At 61.3% G+C, this 14172-nt stretch overlaps 1 protein-coding gene across 1 annotated transcript; it reads right to left on the bottom strand.

The window, feature by feature from the left end:
* Nucleotides 1-5620: 5620 nt before the first annotated feature.
* On the bottom strand, nucleotides 5621-9136 carry Myl3 (myosin light chain 3). Its single transcript, XM_004835005.4, has 6 exons — nucleotides 8931-9136; nucleotides 7204-7231; nucleotides 6937-7086; nucleotides 6584-6757; nucleotides 5928-6005; nucleotides 5621-5830 (listed from the first exon to the last, which is right to left on the bottom strand). The coding sequence occupies exons 1-6, from the start codon at nucleotides 9063-9065 to the stop codon at nucleotides 5802-5804; spliced, it is 594 nt and encodes a 197-aa protein (XP_004835062.2). The 5' UTR covers nucleotides 9066-9136; the 3' UTR covers nucleotides 5621-5801.
* Between the last annotated feature and the right edge of the window lie 5036 nt (nucleotides 9137-14172).

Raw genomic sequence — 14172 nt, 5'->3', positions numbered from 1 at the left:
AGCACACTGAGCCTCATTGAGTCAGGGGGACAGTTGTGGGGACCCCGAGTCAGAACTGAGGGGACCTGGGTCAGTTGTCTATGTTTTGTCAGAAAGCTGTCTGCAGCACTCGCTGCCTCAGTAAGGGGTGAGATCCCTGTTGCTAAGGGCATTCAAGCAAGCAGCAGCTTGGTGCTTGAGGTCCCTTCTTGCCCGGCATTTAGGGCAAAGTCTGGGGCTAGCAGACATGGGACCCACAGCAGGGGAACAGCATCAGGGTTCCCTCCTTACACGCCTGGACAGGTCTGGAAGGACTGGTCAACACACAGAGGGATGATATGGGCCTCGGCCAAGGTGTCTTCCCTGTGGGTTCACAGGTGCCCTGGCACTGGGCCCAGGGCTGGCACCTGACAGATGTGTGACACCAGGTACCGACAGTGGGAGTGGGGGCCTGCCCCAGCCCCTGTGAGCACTGGAGGTGGAGACCTGCCTGAGAGGTGCTGGAACGGACAAGAAGGGTAACTGAGGCAAGAGCCATGCAGGTCCCCCTGCCATCTCTCAGCCCAGAGCAGCATCCTGGGCTGCACCCCACTGACCCTTTGCCTTCTCTCCGAAGCTGCCATCAACAGCCCCACCCCATCCCCACCCCATGCTGTGGCCAGGGCTCCCCACCTCCAGCCACAGGCCCCAAGGGTGGCAACAACCATGGCACCCATGGTCCAAGGATGCTAAGACTCTCAGAGGCCCAGACACTCCAAGGAAGGGGTCTTCTTCTCCCAGTGCCCTGCTTCCTTGGCCCCCACCTCACCTGTGCCTGCCAAGTCCCTGCTCCATTCTACTGGCAGGGCCAGACTTCTGTTAGTCATTATAGTGGAGCCCAGTAGGCACTGGGTAGCTACAGGACAGACAAAAGGATGTGTGGATGGATGGATGAATGGATGGATGGATGGATGGATGGATAGGCAGATGGATGGATGGACAGAAGGATGGATGGCCAGATGGATGGATGGATTGGTGGATGGGCAGATGGATGGATGGATGGTTGGATGGATGGATGGATGGATGGATGGATGGATGGATGGATGGATTGGTGGGTAGATGGATGGATAGATGGATGGGCAGATGGATGGATGGACAGAAGGATGGATGGAAAGATGGATGGATTGGTGGATGGACAGATGGATGGATGGATGGATGGATGGATGGATGGATGGGTTGGGGGTAGATGGACAGATGGATAGATAAATAGATGCAACATAGGTGGACAGATGAACAAACTGATGGGTAGATGGGTGGGTGGGTGGAGGGAGGGATGGATAGATGGATGGATGGATGGACAGATGGATGGGTGTGTGGGTGAGTAGATGAATGGATAGATGGAAGGATAGATGGATGGTTGGTTTGATGCATAACAGTCCCTATTCAATCTTCCACAAAACTTAAAACTGACTTGTAAATTCTTATTTTGCCAAGATATGGAAAAGAGCAAGTTAGCAACTACCATCACTGTTGCTTTATGAACAAAAAGATGCTCTCAAAGAGAACAATGCAGGCAAGCTGTGCTGTTGGAGGAAAGACAGGACCTCAAGATGTGTAGACTGAACTTCTTGGGAAACACAGTGTGGGACTCCTGCTCCATGGAGACTTTCCTGGGTATCATGATGGTCAAGCGTTGGAGCTTATGACACCCAAGTGCTTTCACTTGCCACCAGGACAAGATCCCCTTTGGCAGCCTTCCCAACTGGGACAGGACCCCCGGGCTTGTGCACCCCACAGGACGGGGAGCTCACCACCTCCCAGGGCTCAGGAGCTGGGGATGTCATTCCAGGGCACCTTTCAGTGGCCTCCACGACTTCACGGGAGGGAGGGGGAAGGAGACCAGGACTGGGGTGAGGCAACAGAGGGGCACAGGGAGGGCAGGCAGAAGCTCCCGGCCCCAGGCACAAGAGTGGTGAGGACAAGGCAGTGTCCAGTTGGATCAAAGTATAAAAACCAGGAAGTACTGGGCGTGGTGGTGCACACCTACAATCCCAGCACATGGGAGGCTGAGGCAGGAGGATCACCTCAAGTTCAAGGCCAGCCTGGGCTAAACAGTGAGACCCTGTCTCTAAAAAATAAAAACCAGAAAGCTGGAAGACAAGACCTCAGTTGTCCCAGGGTGCACTGACTCTACCTCCAGAGTCCCCACCCCACCAGCTCCCCAGAAAGCTTCTGCCTGCCCCCTTCTCTCCTGGCCTCAGGGGACGAGTGAGGTGTGCACTCCCAGATCAGAAAAGGAACTGCAGACTGGAAGCAAACAGCAGACCCCCAGGGTCCCCAGCCAGGCTCCTCTGTCCTGAGGCCCTGGGACCCCACGCCGGGGGCCGGGGGACCCCATGCACCACGTTCACACATGCCACAAACCCCAAACTTAGGCCAGGGCATGACTGGGGCTGGCTGGGAGGGCCTCGGGAGAACCCCAGGCAGCCACTTCTATGGGGCCCGAGAGTTCAAGGCCTGGGTTCTCCTGCTGTCCTCTGCGGGGACTGGCCCTGGACCCGGGGAAGCCCACCCTGACCCCTGCCACAGCCCTTTCTACCACCCAAGGTCCTTGGGTAACCCGAGGAGCTGCCTGTCAGGCTGCTGCAGGTTCCTTTTGGCCCCTTCTCCCTCTTCCAGTTTCTTTTTTGTTTGTCTGTTTTGGGGGTTTTGTTGTTTGCTGCTGTTGGGTTTTTTGCTTGTTTGAGTCAGGGTCTACCTATGTAGCTCAAGCTAGCCTTGGAATCACGGTGATCCTCTTGCCTCAGCCTCCCCCTAGTTTCATATATTCCTGTGTTGGGTCATTTTACTCCATACCCAGATTTCCTCTCGGGCCTCCATCAGCTTCCTTAGACCCCTCTGTCCCTGGTGTTTGACCCCAGTGGTCCTGTCTTTCATACCTGAGGCCTAATTTCCTTCCTTCTAAAGGCCTGATAAAGTTTTCGCCTGATGACTGACTTTAAACCCCTGTCTGACTTCTTTGCTCTTCATTTCTGCCCTTCCCGTACCCCACTGCACGTGACCTGACCCTCGTGTCCCAGGGGAAGGATGGTGGCTGGAAGAGAGGACACAGGAAGTGGCAGGCTGCCAGGAGCCTTGGGTGTCCCTGCAGGACATCAGCCATGGCGGGGACGATTTGTTCCAGTCCCCTATGGGCCCAGCTCCCATGATTCTCTGTCCTCCGGGTTCAAGTTCAAGGCCCCAAAACTCCATCTAAAGCCATGAGTCCCTCAGAGCACCTTTGCACACAGTGTCTCTCCGGGGCTTCTTTGGGGTGACTCTGGCCCTGTCTGGGGTCTGAGGCTGCACTCCGCCCTTACCTGCCTCTAGCCCGGCTCCGCCCTCGCCAGAAGGGGTGGCTGTGCGGGTCACCTTAGCAAGCTCTCAGAGGGGACAGGGAACGGCGGGGAGGCAAACGCCGTCCCTTGCCACCGGACCACCCTGCTCGAGGGGAGCAGGACCAGTGTTTACCCAACTGCGGCCCAGGACATGCACACTGACTCCCACACTCACACAGTGGCAGACGGGTGTGCACGCATGCACCCACAAACAGGCACACTTGCCCACACAGTCACGGACGTCCACACCTCACACACACCCAAGCACACACTTGCTCACAGACATGGGCGCGCACACCCAGGGAGGGTGCTGAAGTCGGAGGAGGCTCACGGGGGCCCAGAGTGGTACCTTGGCTGTGGCAGGGACAGACACACTTTTTGGGGCAGTTGAGACAGTGTCACACTAACTGGCCTCAAATTCATGGCGATCCTCCTGCCTCAGCCTCCCAAGTGCTGGGATTATAGGCATGCACCCCCGCCCCCCCGGACACATTCTCAGTGGAGCTGAGCCTCAATGGGGGGACCCAGGCTGCCCAAGCCAGCCTAGTGAAACACCACACCTGGCCTGTCCCCTCCTGGTCCACACAAGAAGACTAGGGGTGTGGGCTGCAGGGTGTCACGCAGGATTTGCGGGGTGCTCCTTCTATTCCTGACCCAGGTCAGGCGTGGTGGCAGCACCTGGAACCAGAGGAGTCTGTAAGAAGTGGGGATGTAGCCAGGAGTGGGGGTGGGCACTGTAATCCCAGCACTCAGGAGGCTGAGGCAGGAGGCTCGCCATGAGTCCGAGGCCAGCCTGGGCTACACAGGGAGTTCAAGGCCAGCCTAGGCTACATAGAGAGACCCTGTCTCAAAAAAAAAAAGGAGGAGGAGGAGGAAGAAGAGGATAAAAGAAAACCCCAGGGCCACCTGGGCCTGTGCACCTTCACCCTTGGTAGCCCTGTCAGCTCCAGCCACTCCTTTTTCAGGTTGAGTAATATTCTGCCACCTGCGTGCCACACCCTGCTTGTCTGCTCATCCACCCACCCACACCTGGGTTGTTTCCACCATTTGGCTGGTGTGACCCATGCTGCTGTGAATATGGTGTGCAAATACTGGCTCAAGATCCTGCTTTCCACCCTTCTGGGTTTATACTCAGAATCGGGACAGCTCGGTCACAGGTAATTCTATATTTAATGTTCTGCGGCCCAGCGTCCTGTTTTCCTCAGTGACTGCATCATTTCCATTCCCAAAACAGGGCACAGGGCTCCAGTTTCTCCTCGCCCCCGCCAGCACTTGTCCCTTCCTGCGGCTGCTGTTCCATAGCAGCTGTCCTGCCGGCCCCCTCCTTGTGGCTCTGCCTTGCCTCACCCTGATCATCACTGTGCACCCGCAGCCTGCGGTCTCCTTGGCCATCCGGGCGTCCTCTGCACAGATCTGTTTATTCCTCTGCCCCCTTTTTATTCAGGTTACCAGGGGGTGTTGCCTGTAGGTGTTCCTTGTATATGATGACTACTACTCCTGCCCTTTAGCTCTCTGTCCAACATTACCATCTCAGATGGCCCCGACCTCCTTCCTCAGCACCCCCCGCTCACTGACGCATGCCCAGCCCGGCCGCTCGCCGCGCCGGCCCTCCTTGCTCTCGGACAGGTCTGGCCCGGTGTGGCTGCAAGTCTCCCACAGTGTTCCCAACACCCCTCCCTGGCCTGCGGCAGGTGCTGCAGAAACCCCAGCGGACACGGATGCACGGCACACCCGCCCGAGCACACACACACACACACACACACACTCATAGGTCCCCTGTGCAGGCTCTGGAGTTTGCTCTTGCACACCTGTAAGGCCATGGAAATGAGAGGACGGCGGGAGGAGGGGCTGCCCAGCCTCGGGGGCCTCCCGGCTGCACCCCTAGCTGTGTCCTGCCCCGCATGGCTCTTCCTCCCCACACCTGGGTGGCCTCTCCTCCAGGAGCCTCGTGACTCAGCAGGGCCTCTCCCTGCCCCGGCTCAGCTGGCCTGGCTGGGACACAGGGCTCGGGGTCAGGCTTGGGGTCGCCTGTCCACCCAGACTGTGCTCTCAGGAGCACCCCTGGGTCACAGCGGGACGAGGGCAGGGGCAAGTGGAGGGGACCTGAGGGGCCACCAGCTCACTGGCTCCCACCTGGAGCCCATGGCCCATGGAATGGACAGAGGTCAGCAAAAGGGTTGCCGAGAGGAGAGAAGGAAGGAAGAGGAGGGAAGGGAGGGAGAAGAAGGCAGGAAAGAAGGAAGGAAGGAAGGAAGAAGGGAAGAAATGAAGGGGGAAGGCAGGGAGGCAAGCAGGCGAGCACGCGGTCATTTATTGATGAGCCCACGGTGGACACAGGACACAGTGCCAGGCCAGCGCGGCCCGACGGTGACACAGATGACGGCCACACCGCTCCGTTGCCATCGTGTCCCATGCAGGGCGGAACCAACGTCCCCGCGTGGGTCCCCGCCCCAGAGCGGCTGGGTCTCAGCTGGCCATGATGTGTTTCACGAAAGCTGCAGGGGAAGAGCAAGGCGCTGAGCACAGGCCCGAGGCCCCGCCCCCGCCCCGCCCCGCCCCTCCGCCCCGCCCCCGCCCCTCCGCCCCGCCCACCTTCATAGTTGATGCAGCCGCTGGAGTCCTCCTGCCCGGCCATCAGTTTCTCCACCTCATCCTCAGTCAGCCTCTCCCCTGGCAGGAGCAGGAGGCTGAGTCAGCACCGTCCCAAGCGGGAGGCGGCAGGGAGGGGACCCCTGAGTCCCTCCACAGGGTGGGGCTGCTCTCCGGGGTCTGCCAGCCAGGGTGGCTCACCAGACAGTGGCCATCCACCCCCTTCTGAGGCCAGGAGGACTTGTGGCAAGGGGGGGGGGGGCTGGGCATCTTGGTGTGTGTCTGAATGACCAATTTTTCTACCGGTTTTTGTTTTTTTTTTTGGACCCGGGATCAAACTCAGGACCTTGTGCTTTTGAGGCAGGCACTGGAACCACTGAGCTAAATCCTCGGTCCTCCCCTTTTTAAATATTTTTTAAATTTTGAGATAGGATCTCCCTAAGTTGCTTAATGTCCCGGGCAGTTCTCAAATTGGTGATCCTCCTGCCTCAGCCTCCCAGAGTACTGGGATTGCAGGCGTGCAGCACCACACCAGGCTCCAACATGCTTTCTTTATTTCCCACCTAAGGGACGTTCTGTGGCCTGCCATCAAGGCACCTGACTGTCGCTCCCCCATGTCCAGGGCGCGTCGGGGGCCGGGGTGGAGGAGGCAGCCTCACCCAGCGTGGCCAGCACGTGGCGCAGCTCAGCGCCCATGACGGTCCCGTTGCCCTCCTTGTCGAAGACCCGAAGCCCCTCCACGAAGTCCTCATAGGTGCCGGTGTCCTTGTTCTTGGCGATGTGCTGCAGCATGGGCAGGAACGTCTCGAAGTCCATCATCTTGGTGTTCAGCTCTGCAGAGGGCCAAGGCGGGTGCGCGGGGCAGGACGGGCCTCCCTCCCCTCGGGCTCCATCCTTCTCTCAAACTCCGCTCCCAGCCCCAGTCAGGCAGCTGCCACCCAGGCCTCCCTGGACCCGCACCAGGGCCTGAGGGCCCCGACTGCCCCCCCGTCCACCCAGGCAGTGGCCCTACCTTCCTGCTTCGGCTTCCCCAGGACGCGGAGCACCTCGGCCTGCGTGGGGTTCTGGCCCAGCGCCCGCAGGACGTCCCCACACTGCCCATAGGTGATCTTCATCTCGCCCTTGGGCGTGCGGTCGAACAGCATGAAGGCCTCTTTGAACTCTGTGGGGGAGGGGGAGGGGAGGGCTTCAGCCACCCGACGCCGCCCCCAGGCTGCTGGGAGACCCAGGACAGAACCCTTGCCCCCACCCCACGGCCCCAGGCTCAGGACCCCCTCACCTTCAATCTGCTCCGGCGTGAACTCGATCTGAAAGAGGCCAAAGGCTCTGAGGGCCTGGTCCCTGGTGGCCAGCCTGTCCCCAGCCTCTCAGGTCACCTGCCTCCTCCCGCCCCTCCACACCTGTGTACCCCAAGGCCTGGGGTCTGTGCCCCCCAGACCCTGATGGCAGGGGGTGAGGAGGAGGGTCCTGGTTCTAAACGGATGTTCCCAGGGCCACCAGGTGGGCTCTGCCACAGGGCTGTGGCATGAGTGTGTCTTGTGCATCCCGCCCTGCCCAGAGCCCTCTGTGGCCGGGCACTGTCCCCCTACATCCCTACCTGTACCTGTGACCATGGGCCCAGGACAGTCCCCACCCCAGCACCTTGTGGGCCCAGGCTCTGCTGGCCCTGACTGCTGAGGGGACCCTGAAGCCAGGAAGCCTCCGGGGACCCAGTGTCCCCCTCCTCACCTGACACCAGGTCTATTTTTATCACTGCTGTCACCCTCCCAAGTTCAAGGTCACACCAGGGAACAGAGCCTGGGGGCTTGGGGACAGGTGACAGACTGGGCACCTCTCACTCTGCTGCTCCCTCGGAGCCACCCCCAGCTCCAAGGTGCACACCAGAGCCAGGGACCCCATCCCAGCACCCTGCCCTGATGTCCCTCCTCGTGTTGGGGGAACAGGTTGGCAATCGCTCCTCACCCCGAGAGCTCTCTTCGAGAGGAAGGGACTCAGTCCCCTGCCCTCACCAGCCAGCCTGGGGTCCCAGGGGCCACAGGAGGGTCCTCGTGGTCCCTGCCTCTGGGAGGGGAGTCCACACCCACCTCAGACCTGGTGAGACCAGTGCCACTGCAGGCAGCAAGATGGACCGAGCTGTGCTGGGGGCTGAAGGGCACAGGGCAGGGAGTGGCAGGGGGACCTCAAGTCAGCCCCGTGCATCTGCCTGCACCCCCCACAGCAGGAGCAAGGCTGGGACAGGAACTGCATCTCCAGGGACACGGCAGGTGCTCTGGGAAGGGCACAGGCACGGAGGGAACCCGCCTGCTGGGGCCTCTGTTGCTGGGCAGGCGAGCCGGGGCACCAGCCAGGCCGGGCGGTGGGCAGGAGCCAGGCGTGCTGCTATGCGGATGCCACACATAGGAGTCACACTTGGCCTCCAAGTTTAGACTCTGGGAATGACTTCCCGCCAGGAAGGGCTCCCGGGGCCATGGGTCAGAGCCTCACCACCAGCTTTGTGTGTGACTTTCTGGACATCCCTCTCCAAGCTGTGCCTTGATTTCCCCACCTGAAAGCTGAGGCCCAGGAGGGCTCGAGCAGCTCAGGCTCGGGGACCTTAGCAGGGGTGAGTGTGGCCCAGCTGGCGGGGCCCCTCCACTTGCTCTCCACTCTGCCTCCCTGGGGGAGCTGCCATGGACAGGGCTCCCAGCTGGGCCAGGAAGACGCCTGCCTGGGTACTGGGATCTCGGGGCTCAAGTAGCTGCCTGCAGTACTCCGCAGAGATATGAAGGCCCAGAAAGGCTAGGTAAAGGCAGTTTCCAGGGCCACCAAAAAGACCTTCCCTTCTGACCCCAGTCCACATGCACGGGCTCCCTGCAGCACGGGCCAGTCCTGCCTGGCGTCTGACTGCCATCCCTCCTGCTCCTGCTGCAGCTCATGACTTCAGCTCCGCATCCTCACCTGCCCCTGCACTGCCCACCCTGGGCTGCACTCACTGCCTCTCCCGCCCAGCCCAGATCCTGCACCCACCTTGATCTTAGAGGCATCAAACTCGACCTCCTTGGGGCGCTCAGGCTCAGGCGCAGGTGCAGGAGCCGGGGCCGGAGCAGGAGCTGCTTTGCCCTTGGCCTCTTCTTTCTTGGGCTCTGGCTTTTTGGGGGCCATTGGGGCTGTGAGCACAGAGGGCTGTGCAGAGAGGATGCAGGGAGCAGAGTAGGTGAGCGCCACTGCCCAGGCCTTTATCGTCCTGGACCCTCCTGACCCCGCCGGCCCCCACCGGGCACAATAGGGACAGGGCCATAAAAGGACATTGGCAGGCTCAGGGGCTATTTTGGGGCCTGGGGAGGGCATTGTTCTGGCCCAGGAATGGGGAGAGGGAGGGCTCTCCATTCCTCCTGGTCACCTGTTGGGGAAAGGGGGGCGAAGGCAGACAGAGGCCAGCGCTAGGTGCACACACACACTCACACTCGTGTGTACGTGCACACAGGACTCTGCTGCAGGTCAGCAGCCTGGACAGGGGAAGACGGTGGGTGAGTACGTGCAGTTGGGGGCAGGACATCCCACCACCTGAGCTACGCATCCCCTCTGGCCTGGATGCCCTGGGTCTGCGGCTGTGCATAGAGGGTCCACCTGCACTGGTGCGTGCGACTGGGCCTCATGTCTGCAGGTCTGTGTCTGGGCTCACGTTTTCCAGGGTCTGTGCGGGCTGAGGCGAGCGTGCCTGTGGCCCTGCCGCTGTGTGTTTCTGTCTGGCAGTTTGGGTTTTGTTTTCCCAGTGCTAGGATTGAACCCAGGGCCTTTGCACTGAGCAACAACCCCAGCCCTTTTTATTTTTATGTGTTTATTTAGAGACAGGGCCTTGCTAAGTTGCCCAGGCTGGGCTCCAACTTGCCATCCTCCTGCCTCAGCCTCTCAGACGGCTGAGATTGCAGGCATGTGCCCCCGAGGCATCTAGGCACTTGTATGTGTCTGCGTGTCACAGTCTGCCCATGCAGGCAGCTGCAGCCCTGGGCAAAGGTCCCGGGGAGACTGTACCTCAGGGGACCCCACAGCTGGGCGGGGGTGCCCTGGAGCCAGCCTGAGATGCTCACCCTCATTCCTGCTGCTCAGTGCCCTCTTTGGCCACCCATCCCGGAGAGCAGGGCCACAACACAGCCAGCCAGGGCCACCCTGTGGGGTGGTGGGAGACTGAGGCGGCACGAGGCCCTGGAGTCTGAGCTGAGGGGTGCAGAGGCATCTTGCGAGCACACTGGGCCCAGCCCTGGCCGCCCTGGCGCGGGGGGGAGGAGAGTGTCCCGGGTTATTTTTAAGCTCTGTGCCGGGGAGCCTTTGATAGCAACTTCAGAGGCAGTGCCGCCAGGCCTAGACCCCAAGGGGGTTCCCGGGGCAGTCGGGGTGCAGCCCAGCCTGAGAGGACAGTGCCCCCCGCCTCCACTGGGACCCCCACGACCGTCCTCCTGTGGGTCCCGGGTCCCCCTCAGCCGTCACTCAGCTCTCCGAGGGGACAGCTGCCCAGGCCCCCCAGCACCCCGCTCCTCATCTGGCGGGCAGAACACCCCACATCTGGAAGTCTCACAATAGCGGGGGGGGGGCGTGTTTTTCACTTTTCTTCCAGATGTTTGGCAACAGTGTTGAGAAAGAAAGAGGTGGAGGAGGGCCCTCGGGGACGGCCAGGAGCCCACAAAGGGGGGCGGCTTGGGGGTCCCCACCCTGCCCACTGACCCCCAGGATGGCTGACTCGGGACAACCCACAGCAGGCACCAAGACGTGACCCAACCGCCGTCCTCCATCAGCACTAACCCAGCCCTGGTGGACACAGACCGCCCCCGGAGCCCCTGCCACTGCTCTCCTCTCCGTGAGAGCGCCATCCCCAGGAGAAGGCCCAGCAAGGCTGGGGCGCAGCACGTGAGCCACACGGCATCCTGACCTCCATCCCATCCAGTCCTCTGCCTGTGGGTGGCCAGAGGGAGGCAGCGTCCTGGTCTTCTCCCCTCGTCCACGGGGCAGGTGTGGCCTGCCGTGGGGACCGGTGCGGCCAGGACTGTCCTGCATCAGCCTATAGGACCCTCCCTTCAGGTGGAAGGTGGCCGGACGCTGGAGCCCAGGGCAGGCTGCCTCAAACCTTCAACAATTGCTGGGCTGGGGGCGCACATCTGTGATCCCACCACTGAGGAGGCTGAGGGTGGGGGATTGCCAGGAGTTCGAGGAGAGCCTTGACTACATACAGAGACTGTCTCAAGAAAACAGACAAACAAAAAAGCTGACAGACACCCAGCCCCCAGCAGGAATTGTTACCAGGACCGAGGGGGGCCAGGCAGGGGTCCCCCATGGGCAGTAAGGACAGGTTACAGCTGCTGGCTCGCAGCCCAGGAATGATGGCTCCGATATCCAGGTGGTGACCCCTCATGCTGTGCTCCAGAGCCCATCTTGGGACTCAACATCACAACTTCTGAAGGCCCTGTGGGCTGAGGCAGGAGAGTCCTGGTCACATTGGTTTTCACTGCAGTTCTTCCAGTCCCCCGGGCCTGGGCACAGCTGTGACCTCCCTCCCACACCCTTGCCCGGGTCTCTGGCCTCCAATCGCTCCTTGTCACTGCCGTTCTCAGCAGATGTTAACACCCCCAAGCTGCCTCCCCAGACCACCCTTCCTGTCTGCTGACTTCCCACTCCTGCGGATCCTAAAACGAGCGTTTCTTTGTTAAGCTGTCCCGTGGCTGTGTCCCTCTGAGTGCCATCTGTCGCAACAGCATGTGTGTTCTGCATCCCCAGAGCCCGTACACAGCAAGCACTCAAGAAACGTCGGGATGAGCAAATGCCTCACTTCTCTCAGTTTACTCTCGTCTCCCGAGGGATCAAAGCCCCCCTTGAGCCCCTTCTGGAGAGGGGTGAGGGAAGATGGGGCGTTGTCGTATGACAGGCAGGAGCTCCGGTGACCGCAGAGGCCCCAGCCCCCTCCCGCACCTACCTCAGTCCAGTTCTGCCCTTCCTGCCGCCCCTTCCCCTGGCGGAGTCCCTTCTCAGCAGCCAGCCAAAAAACAAAAAAAGAACCTTAAACTCAGAACTCAGAACCCAGAGTCCAAGCCCAAATTCCACACTAAGGACCCAAAACCTAGGATACCAAACCCAAACCTCATACCCAAGCCCCAGGCCCAGGCCCCAGACCCAGGACTCAGACTCCAGACTCCAGAACCGTAACCCCACACCCAACCTGAGACCCAGAAGCAGACAGTGCCCGGGGCTGTCCAGATTGGCACTGCCCACTGCCCTGTGGACAGGTCAGCTCCTGGCAGGCTTGGCAGAGGGTGCTCGGCAGACCTCCCCAGCTGTGTGCACACTGCCCGGAGCCCTCCAGGGAGCTCAGGCCACGGCAGCCGCGTGTGTGTGAGGCAGTGGGGGGTGGCTGTCCCGTGGGCCCAGAGCCAGAGCAGAGGAGGAGGAGGGTCAGGCTCCCACATGCTCCTGCCCGGCCGCAGGCTCCGCAGGCTGCCCGGCCCGCCCCTCCTGGCCCACAGCCCTTGGGCTGGGCCACAGGCCCACACTTCCCGGAGGAGTCGAGAACGCGGCCTGGGCCAGACCCAGAGCCTTAGAAGTAGGTCAGATGTTGCCATGCGGCAGGTCCTGGGACCTTGTCCTGGCTGCCACTCACCTGCGGGGCACATGCTTGTATGTCCACGGAGATGCGACCTGCACTGCATGATGGGTGCCTGTGACCCCCCGCCCCGGGCTCTGGGGACACTGCCTGCTGCACAGGTGGAGGGATGAACCGTGGCCGGCCTGGCTAGAGGCAGCCTGAGGTAGCCGCAGGACCAGGAGAAGCTGGCCATCCAAGCCTGTCCGTGCCACCGCGCAGCGCTGAGGCCTCGTGTGAAAGTCTGATCCAGGGAGGGCTTCCCAGCAGGGCCGCTCTGCCACCAACAGGATGTGGCCCGCTTCCCAGAGGCACAGCCCAGGCTTGAAAGATGGGAAAGACTGCCTGAGGGGAAGAAGAAGGCTCCCTGGGCTCTCCCTGGCTCCTGCAGCCCAGGCTGGTCCCACTTCCTCCTGGCCTCAGTTTCCCCAACCCATACCACAGGCAGTGACGGCTTCCCATGACACGAGGTGGGAGGACCCTCTGCCCTGCGTCCCAGGCCGTCCACACTGTCCCACGCCACACACAGACAACTCTGTCCTCGGCGGCCCCCCTGCCCACTGTGCTGACAGGGACCAGATGCTCCAACCTTGTGGTTCTGGGGGTGGGGGTGCCAGGGCTCGAGGGCTGGCAGGCAAGCCCTGGTTTGGCCCAGGGACCTATAATCAGCTCCTGCCCCTCTGATCCCAGCCCAGGACTGACGCTTGGGGCTGTGGTGTCCCGGCCGGCTGTGGCCACGGCCGCTATATTTGGGAGCCCGATTCAGCATGAAGGAGGGGGCGGCCGGCCACCAGGACCAGGGCTGGTGGGGCATGGGAGGGGGCAGCTGGGCCAAGCTGGGCGGCATGGACAAGGGGAGCAGCCCTGCCCATTCTCAGGGCCCGGCCTGTGGGGCCTCAGCCCAACCCTGCACAGCTGGAGGGAGCAGAATTTCAGTCATTCTGGGAACGCTGAACCCCTTCTTTCTGCAGAGTTTGAACGTGAGCTAGGGTCACACATTCCTGGAGAATGAGAAGGAGTGGAGGGCTGTAGGGGCATGGAGTTGAGCAGGACTGCATGGGGTGAGGCTTGGGGCCGAGGGGTCTGATGTGCATGAGGGGGTCCGAGAAAAGGGGTTCAGAAGAAACAGAGTGAGTACTGCCCTGAGCCCCTGCTCCCAGCCCTGCCTGCTGCTCCAGCTTCTGGATGGACAGATGGACAGATGGACAGGGCCCAGCGTCTCCCTCAGCAGGGCCTGTGGCCTCCCTGCACTGCCCTGGACATTCCCTGCCATTCGGCCAAACCCTGTACTCTGCCACCAGCAGTCTCCCAAAGAGCAAATATTTATTGTCCTTGGGAAAAAAAAAAAAGAGTCCCCTTTTAGGATCAGGGTCTGGGAGCTGCTACTGAGGTTTGCAGGGCCACGGGAGTGGCCTGAGATGACCAGAAACCCCTGGGACAGGTGGAGGGAGGAGGAGGAGGGTCCACACAGGCCCTACTTGGAGGAGAGGCCGCACCTTTCTGTCTCTGTGCCTCTGTTTCCACAGGGCTGCCCCAGAAGGTGTGAGCGCCCTGGGAGGTTCCTGGTGCGTGTATGACCGTGGCACACGGGTAGTGTGCACATGACTGTGCAGGGGCGTGCTTGCGTGTGTTACTGGGCACAAG

Source organism: Heterocephalus glaber, unplaced genomic scaffold (genome assembly GCF_053883595.1).
Source record: "Heterocephalus glaber isolate CG9 unplaced genomic scaffold, H.glaber_assembly_v1.0 deba00001504, whole genome shotgun sequence".
NCBI lineage: Eukaryota > Metazoa > Chordata > Mammalia > Rodentia > Bathyergidae > Heterocephalus > Heterocephalus glaber.
Note: the sequence above shows the minus strand (reverse complement) of the source record. Positions and strands in the feature narration are given on the sequence as shown.